This window comes from Pristis pectinata, chromosome 1 (genome assembly GCF_009764475.1).
Source record: "Pristis pectinata isolate sPriPec2 chromosome 1, sPriPec2.1.pri, whole genome shotgun sequence".
NCBI lineage: Eukaryota > Metazoa > Chordata > Chondrichthyes > Rhinopristiformes > Pristidae > Pristis > Pristis pectinata.
Genome location: NC_067405.1, coordinates 100,040,960 through 100,060,516, shown reverse-complemented (window position 1 = coordinate 100,060,516; position 19,557 = coordinate 100,040,960). Strand labels below are relative to the sequence as shown.

The 19,557-nt window shown below is 39.5% G+C and overlaps 1 protein-coding gene across 1 annotated transcript in view; it reads right to left on the bottom strand.

Moving 5' to 3' along the window:
• fmn1 (formin 1) overlaps positions 1–19,557 on the bottom strand; it is a 304,321-nt gene that overhangs the window by 175,884 nt on the left and 108,880 nt on the right. Inside the window, exon 7 of the mRNA XM_052015214.1 lies at positions 8,663–9,477. Within this exon, the coding sequence (XP_051871174.1) occupies positions 8,663–9,477 (815 nt within the window). The remainder of the gene's footprint in view (positions 1–8,662; positions 9,478–19,557) is intronic.

The window sequence follows — 19,557 nt, the reverse complement described above, 5'->3', positions numbered from 1 at the left end:
TGCTGGAATTGCCCATGTCCTATAAAAGAATAAAAAGGACAAAAAGCACTGTGTCTTTTGTTGCAATTGACTTGAGGACCTGGCATTTTCCTAATGATTCTCCCAGCTTTAATAACAACCTCCTGCTCATTTTCCTCCAACATACAGAGCATATACATGTGCCTGCCCATTGTAAGTGCATTCTGAAACCTTTCTGATTCCTGTTCTAATGACATTTTCCAAAGTTTGCAAAGTGGATGTGCAGTCTCCCAGAATAACGTAACATCAACACTGAAATCCCGATGGTTCACCCACTGAAAGAAACACACTGGAGTATGGAAGAGAAGGAGAAATTACAATTAAAAGTATTTTGGGGCTTCTGTTTAAGAAACTACTTCCATTCAAGTCATCGAGTCCAGACATTCCAGAGAGATATCTGTTAATATTGTGTTTGCTACACAGAGGATATTAATTGGAGTTAGGAAGCTTGACATGACTTCAATCTGAAATGATAATTTTCCTGGCTGGATAAAGTACATTTTGGATAAACACATAAATTACTTCAAGGGAAATCCTTTGTAAAATAGTTGTGAAATTGCTGTAAGTTGTGGCAGTGAACGAGATGTGACAGTACAGACAGAGACAATAGGTAAAAGGACTTGAGAAAACTTGGAATGAAGGATGTTCTTTCAACAACATCAAGCCTGCTTCTTCCACATAACAATCTACATCAAATTGAAATTTAGCATTTGTAACACCATGATCACAGAGATAATCAGAAAAATACTCGGTTGCCAAAACATCTGCCCTAACTAATTCTTTTCTGCTCTGTTCCATAGAACTGCAACACAGGTTCCTTTTGTCCAGCTACAGCAGCTGGTATGTTTACATCCACTGCAACCTAATTTTTAATTCCATTATTAATCAGATATGTTTTCACCTTTTCTGAATAATTAAAACAAAATCAATGCATTTTCTCATCGGATCTTCTGCATAAGGAAGGGTAGTTGGGTGAGGAGTGGAATATTCTGTTTGCCCTTTGTAACTTGTTGCTATTAAACCCACAAGTTTTACTGGGAAATTATGCATCTGGTGCAATGTAAATATATTGCCCAAATAGTATTTTTGAAATAAATCCACCTTATTTGTCTCAAAAAATACTATAATATAGTAAAAAGGCTTTATTTTGTTAATTGTGAACATATCCCTTGGGCCAAAATTATATACATTAAATAAGCAGGCTTTCTCCATCATATTAAGGAGCAATTTTATGTATCAAATAAATGTCACTAAACATATTTGTTGTATAACTTTAGGAACATTTACAAACAAAGCAAGCTGTTCAAAATCCCTTGTTGTAAAAACTATAATTGGAATTTTCCACTCATTCATTGTCAAAATGAGAAAAAAGTCATGAACTCATTGACTGGGGGAAGAATTTCTTCATTGTTTGCAGAGCTGATACGAATGGCCCTGTGTGCAATGTATGGTTTCTTTATACATGATGTAATAGGTAGGTGTGTGTATGTTTGTTTGTCTGCATGGTCGGTCTGTGACATGTGGGGAAAGGGACTCATCACGAGAAGGAAGAACACCTAAGATGAAGTGAGTCTATTTGGGTGAGTGGTGGTCTGGGAATCTCACAGCTCTTAATAGTTACAGCAGTCAACAGATCAGCAGCATCTGCATAATAAAAAAACTCTTACCACATATGCTGCCTGACCTATTGAGTGTTTCTAGCATTTAGTATTTTTATTTCAGATTTATAACACCTGTAGTTTTTTGATATTCCGAAGTATTTCTGAAGTGGTTTTAAGCCTTGTCCAATATTACAAGTTTCTGGAAAGCTTTTTGGAAATATACATCAGCTAAATATGAAAATATCAAACAACTTAAGCTGATTTAGGCAAATTAAGTTCTATTACAGTGCCAGCGATCGGGGTTCGATTCTTGTCGCTGTCTGTAAGGAGTTTGTACGTTCTCCCGTGTCTGCGTGGGTTTCCTCCGGGTGCTCCGGTTTCCTCCCACATTGCAAAGATGTACGGGTAGGTTAATTTGGGTTTCAAATGGGCGGCGTGGACTCGTTGGGCCAGAAGGGCCTGTTACCATGATGTAAGTAAAATTTAAAAATAAATTAAAAAAAAAATAGTAATATTTGGGAGGGTATCTTCTTTGCAAAGTGCTTTGCTTGGCCCTTGGGATTTTTCTTTGCACCATCCAATGTTTATTATTGTGAGATCAAGGGAATTCCATCAAATAAATAAGAGATAAACAGACTTGTTCTTGTCAAAAAAAATTGCTGCAAAACTTAACTTTTAAAAACCTCATATATTGAAATACTTTCTATCACTCACTTATTTGGCATTTCTTTTGGCCAGTTTAACACAAGTCCTTTGGAATTGATACAGGATAAAATTTTTATTTTTTGTTACATTACAAGCACTTTTCTTGATGTTAAAGTTAAATGAAATGCAAGTGAGGTAACAGAATATATTCTTAGAATGTTTGAAAAACTGCTTCTGTGCAATAATCCAACTGTGTTACAGATAAAGATGCAAATTCTGGACACTGGCTTTGATAAGGCAGTTGTTCAAATTATTATCTGGTTTAAAATTCTCAGTTTGCCTGGTGAAGTGTGTTATAAAAGTATATTTGTATGTCATGCAAATTGCAGTGCTAACCTTAGTGCACTGCTTGTAGATTGAAAGATAAAGATTTTCTATGCAAAAAATGCCCAACACAGCATCCCTGTAAAACACCTCTTTTGGTGTTTACCTGTACATTAAATTAATGATTATTGCTATTAATTACTATTTTTGGATACCATCTTACATATAGTGTGCTATTTTCAACTATAGACTTGCACATTTTAATAAATCTAAAATAATAGAGTATTAATTCACATAATCTATCCCTAAGTATCACATATTGCTTATTTAAGAGCGGTAAGCATCTATTTCTTCAAGGGTTAAAGATCTTTAGATGATGGGCAATTAAGTGAGATTGATAGATCTTTGTACTATGTGGGAATTAAGGGTTGAGGGGATAGGGCAGAAAAGAGGGTTTAAAGACAAAAATCAGATTAGGCACAGTCTTAATAGATAGCAATACAAGCTCAAGTGGCTGGATGGCCAAATCCCTCCCTTAATTCTTGTGTTCTTAATATCACACACAGGTGACTACATCTGAACAGAAAACAATGTTTATTTGCAGTTGTATCACTGTCATATGTTGAATATCCTGCATCCTCACATCACTTAGTGACTGGCCTTTCTTTATCCTTTAAAGTGAGGGACAAATTTACCAAAACATAGTTGAAATCTTGCTTCATAAACTCTACCAGTGTGTGTTTGCCTTAAATCTTATGAACTTACTACTTCAAATTAATATCTGATAATGTTGTGATAATTAGTATTAAAACATTGGAACTACACCATCACAGATTAAAATCTTTCAGTCACCGGAGTAGAATTTCTACTTGAAATGTCTGGTGACTTCTCATAGAGAATCACACAACACAGAAACAGGCCCTTCAGCCCACCAAGTCCGAGTCTATACTAATCTTCAGGCAATCATTTACACTAATCCTGTGCCCAACCTATTTTATTCTCCCTACACTTCCATTAACTCCCCACAGATTCTATCTCTAGTCCACATACCCAGGCAATTTGTAGTGGCCAATTAATCTAACAACTGACACATCTCTGGAATGTGGGAGGAGGCAAAGGAGAGGTGGTGCGATTGTGGAAACAATAAAATGGGTTAGTTTAAAAATGGGTGCTTGATGGTCAGCATGGATGGCAGGCTGAAAAGGTTGTTTCCATGATGTATTGCTCTATGATTCCAATATACTTAATGATTTCATATGCTAGTTCTTTGGCTTAAAGATTCATGAAAATTGTGCTGCAGCATTTTGTAGCGGTCCTACAATTAAGCAACATTCTACTCTTATGTTCTTCCTACCAGAGTGGATAAGCTCATGTTTTCCCACATTATCCATTGCCAAATTATTGCCCTTCACTTAACCTATGTATTTCATCTGTGGATTCTTTATATCTGCCTCACAACTTGTTTTCCTTCCCATCTTTGTATCATTAGCAAATGTGGCTAAAGACCCATCGTCTCTTCATCTAAGTCAGTAATATCGATTGTAAATAGTTGAGATCCCAGCACCAATTCCCATTGTACCCCAAAAGTTAGTTTGACAATTTGAAAAGAATCTATTTATCCCAACTCTCTGCTTTCAGTGAGTTAGCCAATCCTACATCCATGTTAACATATTCCTTCCATGAGTATTTCTTCATCTGGTACCTTACTGAATGCCTCCTGAAAATGCAGTCCATTGCATCAATTGGTTCCCTTTTAGCCTCCCTGCTTGTTACATTCTCAATTAAGCACTAATAAGAAGTGTTTAAGAGTCTTTTAGATAGACACCTGAATATGCAGGGAAAGGAGGTATGTGGATCATGTGTAGGCAGAAGAGATTTAATTTAATTTGGCATAGTGCTTGATGCAGACATCGTGGGCCGAAGAGCCTGTTCCTCTGCTGTACTGTTCGATGTTCAATGTTCAAATAAATTTGTCAAACTAAATTTCCCTTTCATGTTGACTTTGCTTGATTACATTATAGTTTTCCAAATGTCCAGCATTTTTGCAGTGCTAAATATCAGGCTAACTGTCCAATAGTTACTTGAATTCTACTATCTTCTTTTCATGAATAATAGTGTTAACACTTGTGATGAAGAATTAAAGTGACAGGCAATGAGTAGCTCAGGGTCACCCTTGTGGACTGAAAAGTGTGGGACAAAGATCAGTCAAGACAGTGGTGGGAGTCAATAGGCTTGTAATGTTAGTTGCTAGCTTAACACAGGTGCTCTGCAAAATGGTCACCCAATCTGTGTTAGGTTTCTGCAATCTAAAGGAGACTGAATGCAATACACCACATTGGAAGAAGTGCAAGTGAATCGCTGCCTCACCTGCAGAGACTGTTTGGGTCCCTGGATGATGGGAAGCGAAGAAGTGAAAAGATGAGAGAAACAAAGGACTGCAGATGCTGGAATCTAGATAAAAAACACGATGATGCTGGAGGAACTCAACAGGCCAGGCAGCAACCGTGGAGAAAAGCAGGCAGTCAGCGTTTCGGGTCAGGGCTCTTCCTCAAGAAGGGTCCTGACCCGAAACGTTGACTGCCTGCTTTTCTCCACGGATGCTGCCTGGCCTGCTGAGTTCCTCCAGCATCATAATGTTTTTCATTAGGTGAAAAGATAAGTCTTGTATCACCTGCAGTTGCAAAGAAAAATGCTGTAAGAACGGGTTGGTTTGTGGGAATGGAGATAGGCTAGCTGCTAACATTACAAGCCTACTGTCTCCTACCACTATCTTGACTATTCTTTGTCCCACCCTGTATCCTGTAATGACTCTTTTCCATTCCCCTAGTTCCTCTGTCTCCATAGAACTTGTGCTGATGATGAGCCATTCCATATAGGTGCCACAGATGTGTCTTTCTCTTCCTGAACAGTGGCTTGCCCTCTATCATTGTTAACAAAGCCCATCACTGCATCATGTCATCCATTTCCCGTGCTTCTGCTCCTGCCTGTCCTCCAGAACAGAATAAGAATGGAGTTTCTCTGGTCTTTCCACTCGACCAACCTTCAACAGGTCATTATCTGCAATTTCTGCCACTTTCAAGGAGATTGCACCACCAGAGACATCTTCCCCTCTCCTCCCCTTTCAGCATTCTGCAGGAAACATTCCCTTCATGACTCCCCTGTCTTCTTTACCATTCCTACTAACCATCCCACTTCTTATGGAACTTTCCCTTTCAAATACAGGTGATGCAACACTTTCACCTCTTCCCTTCCCACCATCCATAGTCCCGAACAGCCTTTGCCAGGTGAAGCAGCGATTCACTTGCATTTCTTCCCATCTAGTGTACTGTGTTCAGTGTTCACAATGTGATCTCTACATTCGAGAAACCAAATACAGATTGGGTGACCACTTTGCAGAGCACCTGTCTTCGGTCTGTAGGTGTGACCCTGAATTTCCTGATGCCTGTCACATTAATTCCCCACTCCACTACCACTCAGACCTTTCAGTCTGTGGCCTCCTGCACTGTTACAATGAGGCTTAACACAAGCTTGAGGAACAGCACATCATCTTCTCACTAGGCATATTCTGCCTCTGGACTTAATATTAAATTCTACAACTTCAGGCAACTTAATTTCTCTGTCTGTATCAGTTGCCCATCTGCGATAATGGCTCAGTTTGTTTGTTTTTCCCACCTTTATTTCTTTTTGATTTTTTTTCCTCTGGTAGTGGGGTACATACCAGCCTGACCCAGCTCTGCACTTCACATCACCACAGTCATTTATCTATGTTCTTTTGTCTATATTCTCACTCTCTAACTGCTCACATTCATTCATTGACCAGATAACCTTGTTCACAGCTTATACCCATGGTCACCCCGGTTTTACCCTGGCAGAGACATACCCTCTCTTTAACCCTCCCTGAAACTTTACAAGCTTTTGTCTTCTTCCCAGTTCTGACCGAGGGTCTTCAATCTGAGACATTAACTCTGTTTCTTTTCCCACATATGTAGCTGGACCTTTTGAGTATTTCCAGCATTTCTATTTTTATTTTTAGATTTCCAACATCTGCAGTTCTTTTTTTGGATTTTTCACTAAAATGGTTTGCTCCCTGCTTGGCTATACACCATAATGTTCGAAGAAACTGAACCAAAGCTGCAGAGTTGTCCATGAAGCTGCCTTTGTTAACTTGATTTGTCCAATCTACAGGAGGTTGAAAGCTGCTCAGGATTATTGCAGCATCTTTCTTGGAAGTCCTTTCTCAGTTTATACTCTGTCCTATAGATAAAATCAGAGAATTAATGGACCAATCTGCTTACTATTTCTTTCCTTATTATTTTTCATCTCCACCAAAGTGATTCTATATCTTGATCTTCTGAGCTAAGATTGTTCTCAGTACGGTACTGATCTTATCCTTAATACACATCTCCTTTTCCTTTTTGAAAATACAGGGAATGAAGGGATAGAGACTATGTGCAAGCAGATAGAATTAGAATCAATTGGCATCGTGGTTGGCACAGACACCATGGGCTGAAGGGCCCGTTCGTGTGCTGTATTGTTCTATGTTTTTGCCTTTCCTGTTGAAATATTAAGTATCCCAGTATTTAGCTGACAGCCTTGGTCACTGTCATTGTGATGGTTATCATATCATATCCATTTTATTCTCTTATGCTGTAAATCATATATATGTTTTGTGCATTGAAATAAAAAGTGTATTTAGTTTTATTTTACCATGTTTCAACTCAATTCTATTTGCAGGCATACTCTTATTTGCATGCTCTATCCTTTGCTGTCACACTCTGGTTCTTACCCATGTCACAACCTTGCACTATTGCCGTCTCCTTCTCCTTTAACTTTCCATCATTCTGCTCATCTAAAACCGCCACCCACCCAACTATTTAGTTTAATGCCTTACCCATAAGTCTAGTTGATGTGAAGTTACCAGGCACCATGAAACCTAGATTTTCCATGGTGCCATCATAATGATGCAACTGGAGAAAATGGACTGGATGGACTAACAAAAATAGAGGGGTGATTCTTATATTAGAGTCTAAACTATGTATGGGAGCTCCTCAATACATGTTCTTGTCACCAATGAAACAACAACTGCACATTTAGAAAAAGGCTGGCTGAGGAAGCACTCAGAGGAAGTCTGTATAAATAAAATATATCATCGAGAACAAATGAATAAAAAGGCATCCACCTGGCACTGATTGAAAATCATAATTTACAGTAATTAGACCACTTCAAAATGTCAAAGAAATTTGAAAACTTGACAGTGCTGGATACCAAAAAGATATTGGGCTTCAGAGATGAGAGACTGACAGGAATAACCTACAGCCTTAACTCTTGGCCAACCTTTCCAGTTTCAAAATACAATCGTTGCCAATGCAAATAGGAAATTGTTGTCAACCACCTGAAGGTAATATGCTGTATCTAGGATAAGGGAATCCAAGCTGCTTCCAAAATTTCTTAGCACTTACTGATTTAAATACTACTTATCACTGCTTTTATAACTGTGTTTTAACCTTGCAGATGAAAAATGACACACCACAAATAATTAGTGCTTTGTAAGTACTTTAGAACCATGTGGAGAAAGTGAAGTTTTTAGGTTTTTATATTCAGAGGCACTCAAAACACTTGATCATAGTTAATGTATCAGGCATTTTGAGTTAGTCAGGGTTTAACAGGACAGGATGTAAAATTGCACAAAACAATAAATGCAACAAGTGCTAAATCACAGACATCAAAGATAGAATGCACAAACAAATGCTGTTCCTTACTACTTTCAGTTTAAAACGGAAACAATAGAAATAATATTTTTCCAGTTTAAGCTTACGTCATCACTATACTATTTCTTTGTAATCAAAAGGCTGGTAAACAGAGCACCCAGCCTTTATAGAACAAGTTGAATTTCTTTCCACTGTTACAAAGGTCAGTTTCTACCAAATACCACCCATTGATTAATATGACAATTTACCCCTTGCCTTTCTAAAATATGACTGCAATTATGTTCAATATACTGAATTTGGAAAGTTAAAATAAATGTATGATGCATAATTTTAAATGTCAACAAAACTGGCCTTTATTTTCAGTACCTGGAATCCTTTAGCTGAATCCTTGTCCAATATAAAGGTTTCATTGGAAGACGTGGTTCAATTATGGGTTTCCTCACACTTCTGCCTTTAGTTGAGCTGAAATTCGTGGTATTTGGATTTCCAAATGGGAGTGGAGGAGGAGGTGGTGGTCCAGAGCCTGGGAGTGGAGGTGGAGGTGGTGGTCCAGAGCCTGGGAGTGGAGGTGGAGGTGGTGGTCCAGAGCCTGGGAGTGGAGGTGGAGGTGGTGGTCCAGAGCCTGGGAGTGGAGGTGGAGGTGGTGGTCCAGAGCCTGGGAGTGGAGGTGGAGGTGGTGGTCCAGAGCCTGGGAGTGGAGGTGGAGGTGGAGGTGGTGGTCCAGAGCCAGGGAGATGTGTTGTCAAACCTTGAGACCGGTCTGAAGGTGGCAGTGATGAAGAAGATGGAGCAGACTGAGATTCTGAGGCTTGTGACGCTGAGATTTGTGAGGACAATGAAGCTTCCTCATTTGTTGTCTGTAGAGAGTGAGATGCCTTGCCATTCAAGTTCAAGGAGGCAAGGTTCAACTTTCCTGGAATACTTAGATTGCTTCTGGGTGTTCTGCTATCTTCTTGGTTCAATTGTATGAATGTTTCTCTGTCAGTTTGAATGCAAACATTGCGAAATGCCTTTGGCACAAGTTCATCTGCAGTGGAAACAGAAACATCTCTTGTTTCAGATTTTCCCTCTCTTGTTTTATTTTCCAAGTTATTTTTCAATTGTGCAATGGTTTCTTCAAGCTTAGATATTGCTTCAGCATGTTCCCCACGGATATGGAAAAGTTTCAACTCAAATTCTTGCTGTTGGGAAACAGAAAACAAATTAATAACATCGTATACTTATCCGAGCATATAATTATGATTTTGGCCCTTAATTTGACATTGGCTGCTTAAGTTTTACAAGCACTTTACATTTCACACCATATTTTGCTCCAGTGTAATTTTACTGCCTAAATTGAGTCAAGGCACAAGTTTTGCCCATTGTTCTGACTGTGCTGAGTCACAACAAGTTTTCTGGGATGAACTATTCATAATATACCACGGGCAGTATTGGTGCTACTTTGATAAAAAGTGCAGATCAACAGTATTGCTACAGCAACTGCAGCACCAGAACAGGAGGAACCTTAACAAAAGAAGTCAGAGAGAACTGTTTTGTTACAAAACTCCAAAAAGATGGGTAAAAACAAAATGATTCTGGACTTTATAAATGAAGGCATAGAGTACAAGGACAAGGAAGTCATGATGAATTTTTATAAACCATGCATTACGCCATAACTGGAATATGGTGTCTTGGAATAGACTCCGCACTTTAGGAAGGATGTGAAGGCTTTGGAAAGAGTGCAGAAGACCTTTATCAAAATGATTCTCGGAATGGGGGACTTCAGTTTTACAGATAGACTATAAAAGGTTGTGTTGTGTTGTGTTGTCTGCTGCAGCACATTTGGGATCAGATATAGCTTTAGACAACAGCCTAAGTCCTATGTCTTGACTCTCTCCCATTGCCCTAACATGGGCTCTCGATCACACCTGTAAGTAGCTTTAGTAGGCAGCACTTCAACCACATGCTAGGGAAATTAGTTGGTTTTCTTGCCTCTTACCACAATTTGAATTCAGTAGGGTGATCAAAGGTCAAACAAGCAAAGTCCCTATTGTATCAGAGTATGACAAAACTTCTGACAGAGATCAGCAGTACAAGGACCTGGTGGAAGTCCATCCCGTTACATGACATCACAGAATTATTACACAGCCATTCAAGCTTGTCAAGTCGGTACCAGCTCTATGGAGGAGCAATCCAGCTAGTCCCACTCCCTTCTGTTTCCCAATTACCCTGTAAACTCTTTCCTTTCAAAGACCTATCCAGCTCCCTATTGAATACTATAATTAAATCTGCCTCCATTATCACCTCCAGCAGCGCATTCCAGAACTTAACTATTAGCTGCATAAAAATAATGTTCTTCATGTCACTTTTGGTTCTTTTGCCAATTACCTTCATTAACAACCCATAGTTCTTGACCCCTCCAACAATGGGAACTGTTTCTCTTCATTAACTCTGTTTTTATCCTTCATGCTTTTAAAAACTACCCTCCAATAAGGTAAGATAAGATAGGATATTTATTTATTAGTCATATGTTCATCGAAACACAGAGTGAAATATGTCTTCTTGTGTCACTAAGAACGCGCTGGGGGACTCTTGTAAATTCCTCTGTTCCAAGGAAAACAACACAACCATTTATAGTCTATCTGTAAAATGAAGGCCCCCATTCCTGGAACCATTTTGATAAATGTCGTCTGCACTCTATCCAAAGCCTTCACAAGCTTCCTAAAGTGTAGAGTCCATTCCTAGACACAATATTCCAGTTATGGCGTAATGCATGGTTTATAAAATTCATTAAGACTTCCATGTCCTTGTACTCTATGCCTCCATTTATAAAGTCCAGGATCATTTTTTACCTACTTTTTAAAATCTTGCCTGACATTTTCAATGAATTATTCACATATACCCACAGATCTCCATGTTCTTGTACTTCTTTTAGAATTTTACCTCAAGTTTATATTGCTTCTTCTCCTTCTTTCCAGCAAAAGATAATATTTGGTATTTTATCTACCTCCTATCTGCCCATTCCACTAACTTTCCAATATCTCTGAAATCTATTACTATTCTTGTTACCATTCACTATATCTCCCAGTTTTATATCATATATGTGCTCTCTCTTTGTCTCTCTTATTTCCTTTTCTGAACATTCTATAATTAGCCTGGTTCTCACTTGTGTAAACAACTTAGCATTTGTCATGTTTGTGTTTTCTGTGCTGTTTTACTGTCTGTCACCTTAGTCAACCAATGATCTCTTACTCACCTTCCTCATAGGAATATATCTAGATCATAGCTTAAACACATCCACCTTAAAGATATTCTGTTGTTTAATCACAGTTTTGCCAGACAAGCTTTGATTCCATTTCATCTGGGACAGATCTGTTCCAATCCTATTCAAATTGGCCCTTCTCCAATGGCCTAGTTTTAAACTTGGAGTGGTTTCTGTTCTCTTCCATACCTATTCTAAACCTTATGATATGGACAACTGTTTCCTAGAAAGTCTCCCATTGCTAATTCTCAACTTGGCCTGGCTCATTTTCCAAAACCAAGTCCGTCTTAGTCATTGAGCCAGGTAAGGAAAGTTGTCCTGAACACACTTCAGAAACTCTCACACCTCACAGCCCCTTAGAATCACAGTGTTACTGGTTGTTGTTCCCCCATTGTCACTACTCCATTACCTCTGCACACCTCTGTAACTTGCCTGCAAAGCAGTCTCTCAATATCTTTTCCATTGATCGGCAGCCTGTAGAATAGTCCCAGCAGCGTAACCGCAGCCCTATTGTTCATTAATGTAAATAGTGCACTTGTTCCAGGACATCATCTTTCTCCGGCACTGCAATATTTCCTTTAATCAATACTGTGACTCCCCTTCTTTTTTCCTTTCCCTATTTTTACTGAACATCTTGTATCTATGAATAATTAGAAACCATTTCTGCCTTTTTTTAAGCCAAGCCTCCATCACTGTCATGAAATCAAAATTCCACATGGTTAATTTAGCCTGCAGATCACCAATCTTGTTTAATAAGCTTCTTATGTTTATATACATGCAATAGTAAACCTAACTTAGACCTTTTTGTATTCTTTCATAGTCTGGTCCTGCCCAAAAATGTTTTATTTCTTGTTCTGGTGCTTTCACTCCAAATCTTTTTTTCCACCTATGTTCTGTACCCAACCTCCCCACACACCCCTGGCGTACCCATCTGCAAGGACATTAGTCTCAGTTCTGTTGTGGTGCATCCATTCAGTTTGTACTGCTTCCACCAACCCCCAACAGAACTGGTCACATGAATCTGAAGCCCTTCCTCCAGCCAGACATTTGCCTGTGCTAACCTCCAATTTCTACACTTAGTGATGCATTCAGTGATCTGGAGATTGTCACCTTTGAGGTCGTGCTTCTTAATCTCTTTCTTAACTTACCAAAATAAGCCTGCAGGACTTCAATCCTTCTATATTGCCCGTGTCACTGTTACCAATATGGACTGTGACCTCTGGCTGTTCACCGCACCCCCCAGAATGTTCTGCAGCTGCTCAGTGATAGTAGAACATAGAACAGTACAGCATAGTATGGACCCCTCGGCCCACAATATTCTTATCTCTAGCACAAGGGAGGCTGCATGCCATCCAGGAATCACTTCCGCAACTACAGAAATATCGTCCTGCTAACTCTAACTATAGAATCCTGTATAATTATTACTCACTATCTTTTTTCTCCCTTGAGCCTCCATGGCCTTGACTCTCACTGCAGCTGTCAGGGGAAACCTCTCTCCCATCAGTATGCACAACTGATAGCAGATCAAGATGTCCTCAGGGATCCCATTAAATATTTACCTGCTCTTTTTTATTTGCCTATCTGGCTGCCAGCCATTTCCACTCTTCCTGCAATCTCTTAAGCTGTGGGGTGACCACCATGCAACATGCTATCCACTAAACCATCAATCTCTTGGATGGCCCGAGGTGGCATCAGCTGTTGTTCATGCTCTAAAACTCAGAGCCTGGGCTCCTCCAGCTGATGACATTTCCTATGCATGTGATTCCCCAAGATATTCAAAGCATTCTGCAGTTCCCACACTGTGTGGGATAGATATTCTGCAGGTCTGAGATGCCCTGCTAAGTCTCTTTTTATTACATTAATTCAATTTGCTGAAAGAAATTGTTAAAATGCTTTCTTCCCTTCATGATTTTTAAAAAAAAATCCAGCTTTTTGTATAAATGTAATGCTTGTTTAAATTCACTGGACTTGCGTTTCACTCACCTCTTTTAAAGTTACCAGGGCTTGGTTTCATGTGTTCCTTTTAAACTCACTCAGGCTCCATTCTCCTGCTCCTTTTAACCTCTCAGTCATTTGCCCACATTTCTTGTAATGTAATAAAATCTAAACTTATGTGTTTCAAGGCACATGTCTTTTGCAATATTCAGTTTTGTAATCTGGCTTTCTAGCTTCTGAGTGACATCAAGCTACGAGGTTAAAGTTCCTACCTAAGCAAAAGCTATGCAAATAGATTAGTAAGGTACATCTGACTTTACATGGATTATTAAAAAGTCATGGACAAGTAGTGGAAATAATAAAAAAAAATCTAATAGAACTTTGGCTTTTGTATCTGGAGATGTGGAATAGTGCAGCAGGGGGCGAGGTGTGGGAGAAAAGTTAGCTGCAGCTTCAGTCCTTTGTGTTTTTGTCATCCAGATATAGCTACTAACATTCAATTTGCTTTTAAATTAGTTGACATAAAATACTCTGAAAACTTTAAGTTCTTGATGTCCAAGTGAATGTTTAAACGGCAACTTCTCATCCCAACAAACATCTTTTTTTTATGTGTGTCTATTTTAATTCCCACAATTAAATATTTCAAAACATATTACTTTCTAAAATAGCTACGTTAGTCTTATTAAGCAATACATTTATTTCTAGCTTATACATATGTTCCAATTTTTATTCAGCACTCTCTAAAATGTAAAGTATTACTAAAAATTTGTGCTTTTTCTTTCCTGATTTGCTATCTATAATTCTTCAATTTGATTGGCTGTTCAATTAGCTTGATGACACTAAACCTGCTGTAAGGCAGGGTCAGCAATGAATTGGCACCTGACAGGAAACTGGTGCAAAAAGGGAAGTCTTTGAGACTTTTTTACACCTTGTTGCTAGTTTTTGTTGAGGTCAGTGACACAAAAACAAGGGCATTAATTTTGAAGGATAGTGACTCTCTACAGTTCATGGAAACTTTCAATGATGATTATTCTGATCTGGAAAGAGGTAGCTTGCACGACATTCTTCAAACTGGTGCAAGATCACAGAAACACGCTGTGCACTCACAATGTCACAATCCTGTGTACTTGCCAGCTAATGTGACTTGAATGGTGAGAACTGCCTGATTGCATCATGGGCTGATATTGAAACTCCAATGCACAGGAGCACAAGAGGCTACAGAGAGTGGTAGACTTGGCCAGTTCCATCATGGGTACAGCTCTTCCCACCATTGAGGGCATCTTCAAGAGGCAATGTCTCAGGAAGGTGACGTCTATCATTAAGGACCCACACCATTCGGGCCATTCCCTCTTCTCATTGCTGCCATCAGGCAGGAGGTACAGGACCCTGAAGACCCACACCTCAAGGTTCAACAACAGCTTCTTCCCCACTGCCATGAGGTTCTTGAACAGACCTTGAAAATCCTAATTCTACCTCGGACTATATTTTCACTCAACCTGCATTAATGTCGTTATTTTTAACTTTTGTTTATTTTGTCATATGTTATGTATAATTTAATGTTAATTTAGGTTTATGTAACTGATGTATGTCATGTTTGTTATAGATTGTGCTGCTGCTGCAAAAGGCTCATTTTCATGGCATTTATACCCTGGGTATAAATAAACCTGAACTTGAAAACATCCCGACAAAATAAAGGCAATTCTGCATCTAATTTTAACACTCGCATTGACACTTCACCATCACAAGCATACAGATTACTGAAAATTAGAAATACTGTGGTTGTTGCAAACCTGAAATAAAAACAGAAAATGGTAGAAGTACACACAGCTTGGAGAGCTTCTGTGAAAAAAAGAAACAATATTCTGATCTGCTGGTATTTCCAGCATTTCCTGCTTTTGTCTACAGCTAAAGTGAACCTGTTTCTTGTGGCGAAAGGGATTGGCATCCAGAGGACACAGATTCAATATGAACCAGAGGCAACACAAGGAACTTTTCTTAAACTTGACTAGCATGTTACAGAGAAAGAGCAAGGAAGTGGGATTAGCTGGATGACTTTAGTAAAGAGTTACAAGAAGCTCGATGGTCTGAGTGCATTCCAGTGTATTGGATCATTCTTTGACATTTATTAAGAAATTTTTACTCATGACTACTTCACTGTCCAATTATTTGAGAAAGTAAGGGCTTAATTTGCAGAGTTCACAAACAGAATGAACCCTGTGAAATCAGCATGCTCATTTTAGTTACAAGGTAATTTTAAAAATGCATCAAAATAATTAGCTCCTGTGATAAAGATTTATTTTTCACGAAATGCTGCATTGAGTCACTCTTATTTCCATGCTGTTCACATTGTGGTTTGGCAAAAAATACTTCTCCAAAAATTGTAGGAATTAGAAGCAAAACATTTTCTTTCAGCATCAAAAACCATTCACACATAGGCTTCACTAGTAACCCTTCTGACAGCAATTATATCTCCTGCACTGGCTTCAATTTCCAGCAAAAAAAACCCAGTAACATAGTAAAATGACCCCTTGGTTATTTAAGTAATATTTAATTGGTAGTTTGGATCATTAAAATTTTAATAATAAAAATACGTGGGGCAAGACTAAAGTGGAGAGCTGTAACAGGATAAACACACTGCGCCACTGCGTGGCAGCAGGCAGATCTACAGCTATATCCATTAAAAATGGTTGTTTAGTCAGGTCGTTAATGGTGGCACTAAATTCTACCTTCAGATTACTAATAGGTAGGGGGAAAGCTCAATGGTATTCCTGTACTATATCCATTCTCTAAGCATGTTATTGCCAGGGGCAACAGAGCAGTTTCCCTGGTAGTCAAAATAGCCAGCATTACAATGGACAGAAAATAAAAATGATGGAAAAATGTTCAATGAGATGCACAACTTCTTCCAGTTGATTCACAAAATAGGTACAATGTTATATAATGAAGAAGCTATGTCATGGAATTAACTACTTTGTTAAAGCTTGAGAAGCAAAGTGAAATGGTAAATTACGTTTCTGTTTTTTTAATAATCAGTGATGCATTTAGCCAATAGTTTACGTGGCCATTAAGTTGATTTATGCTACCGAGCAGGAAAGAAGATCACTCGAACTACTAACCCAGTTAAAGGACGCATGGTCAGTTATTACAGATATCACATACTATATTGCAGATGGAGGTGGAAAATTGCATGGTGACTTTAAAAAATGTGATGAACGTGAGAAATGATAGACAGAATGTGACAGTAAAAGATACAGAGTAAATCAGCAGATGAAGCTCAAGGTTACAAAAATAATAAAACAACAAAACTAAAGCCTCTGTAGCTGACAGCACAGTGGCACAGCTGGTGGAGCTGCTGCATCACAGCTCCAGCCACCCAGGTTCAATCCTGACCTTTGGTTCTGTCTGTGTGGAATTTGCGTGTTCACCCTTTGATAAGATCTTTTTATTAGTCACATGTACATTGAAACACACAGTGAAATGCAACTTTTTAAGTCGAGTGTTCTGGGGGCAGCCTGCAAGTGTTGACATGCTTCTAGCGACAACATAGCATGCCCACAACTTCCTAACCCGTACGTCTTTGGAATGTGGGAGGAAACCGGAGCACCCAGAGGAAACCCACGCAGACATGGGGAGAACGTACAAACTCCTTATAGACAGCAGCCGGAATTGAACCCAGGTCGCTGGCGCTGTAATAATGTTACGTTAACCGCTAGACTACCGTACCTGCCCCTAGACTACCATGCCTGTGTGGGTTGCCTATGGATGCTCTGATTTCTTCCCCCAGATATGCAGGTTGGTAGGTCCATTGGCTGCTGTAAATTGCCCGCAGCGTAGGCGAGTGGCAGAACCTGGGGGGAATTGATGGGAATGTGTGGAGAATAAAATGGAATCAGTGTAACTGGGTGCTCAGTGGTTGGCATGGACTCGGTGGGCCAAAGGGCAAGTTTCATGTTGCACAGTTATGACCCTAGGCATGCATATGGTATTGGAAACAAAACAGCACAAACAGAAGTAAGCAAGCATAACCTGATAACCATTATAGAGACATGGCTGCAGGATGACATAAATTGGAACTGGAATATTGAAGTATACATGATATTCCAAAGACAGGTCAGGAAACTTAGGTCAAGCTGAAGGAGTTGTTCTGTTAAATTAATGATGGTCTTAGTGCATCAGAGGGGGAGGATCCAATTTTAGAAGATAGAAAGTTTGGATAGAAATGGAGAAACAACAAAGGCAAGAACTCACTTGCATGAGTGGTGTACAGACCGCTTAACATTAACCACATGGTAGGGAGGAGAAAAAAGTATAATGGGAGCTAGTGAGAAAGGTACAGTGATAATCACAAAGGAATTACATATGAGCTGGGAAAAAACAAATCAGATGGACAAATGTAATGTGGATGAGGCCTTGAAGAGGGTGAAGAAATTTAACAGAATAGCACTGGAAGAACATGGGGAGACTAGAAAAGGTGGATTGTTTATATCGCAGCAGAAAATATTGGCAACAAATTAAAAGCGGTACTCAAGGTCACGAGAGCCAAGAAATTCAAGTGCAGTCAAACAGATGGGTTAGACTGCACAAGGACATGAATGACAATTTTAGTTGTGGAAGCCCCTGCTGAAAGTTTCAGTTGCAACCAAGGCCCACTGTCTTGAGAGCAATTGAATGAGCATTGCATATTTTAGTACTTGAGAATGTGCTGCCAGAATTGAGGTCAGTGTGCGAGGAATGGAGAAGGTGGGAGGGAGGAGTGGGGACCACAAACCTGATGATGGTCAAGAGTGTGGCTAGGGTGTGGTTGTGGGCAGAGGGACTGGGGGTTCCGCAGTGATCAGGGTCAAGGAGTAGGAGAGAAGGGGATGTGAAGGATTGAAGCCGGCAATTAGGCAAGTGGCTAAATGGTGGAGAGTGGAGGTATTTAGGGGATGGGGGAGGGCCTGGGGATCTGGGAGCTTGGAGGGCCAGAGGGTTGAGAGGACTGGATGTTGTAGTGGTCAAGAGTGCATTGGTGAGCAAAATGCTTAAGGTTACATGAGGGTCCAACTTTACTGGGGTCCCAATTGAGCGTTATGTTACTAAAACATGGTTGGCCTGTGGAGGTTCAGTCTGATAATGATCACTCACAAGATAATTTAGTCTAAGCTTCTCCCATGAATCTCCAAGAGGAGCAATGCATGGTGAAAGATAGCATCCTGTGTGCTGCTTTCATGGAAAGTACATGAGGAGCACAAGAGTGCTTTACACCAGGAATTTCCAAACTGATCCAAAACCCTGAACAAAAGGGTATAAGGTGGAGCAAAAACTGCTGTAAGAACCCAGTGGGTCAGGCAGCATCTGTGGAGATGAAGGGATGGTCGTCATTTCAGGTCATGACCCTGAATTGGGACCAGAAATGTTGATCATCCCTTTACCTCCACAGATCCTGCTTGACCCGCTGAGTTCTTCCAGCAGTTCGCCTTTGCTCCAGATTCCAGCGTCTGCTGTTTCGTGTCTCCAACAGATACAAGGTAATTGCCAAAGCAAAAAACAGGATGGAGATGAGACATTTTGTTCTGATCTGGAATGTATTGTCTGAAAAAAAGAGCATGGATTACATTCTATAGTAATTTTGAATGTGAGTAGTGAAATACTTAAAAGGGAGATACTCTCAGGGTCCTAGGGATAAATTAAGGGTGCGAGACTAACAGGATGGCCTTTGAGAAAGAAACAATGGAGTAAATGGCCTCCTTCTGTATTGTATAATTCTATGAATGAGAAAGGAAGATGCAAGTAGCACCAAACTGAAACACAATACAAGGAGAGACCAGAATGGTTAATGTGTACTTTTGAACTCCTTGCAAATAGAAAGAATGTTCTCTGTTTTGGGCTCAGTTATTTGTGGTTATTTCAGTAATAGTGGAAAACTTGGAGATTCAATGAACAATATCAACATCTCAATCAATAATGAACAATATCTCTGGAGCATCTGGACAGTAAAGACACCAATGTTACACTATTGTTCATTCACTACAGCTCTGCCTTCAATACTATAATTCCAAGCAAACTCATCTCCAAACTCCTAGGCATGGGACTCAACACCTCC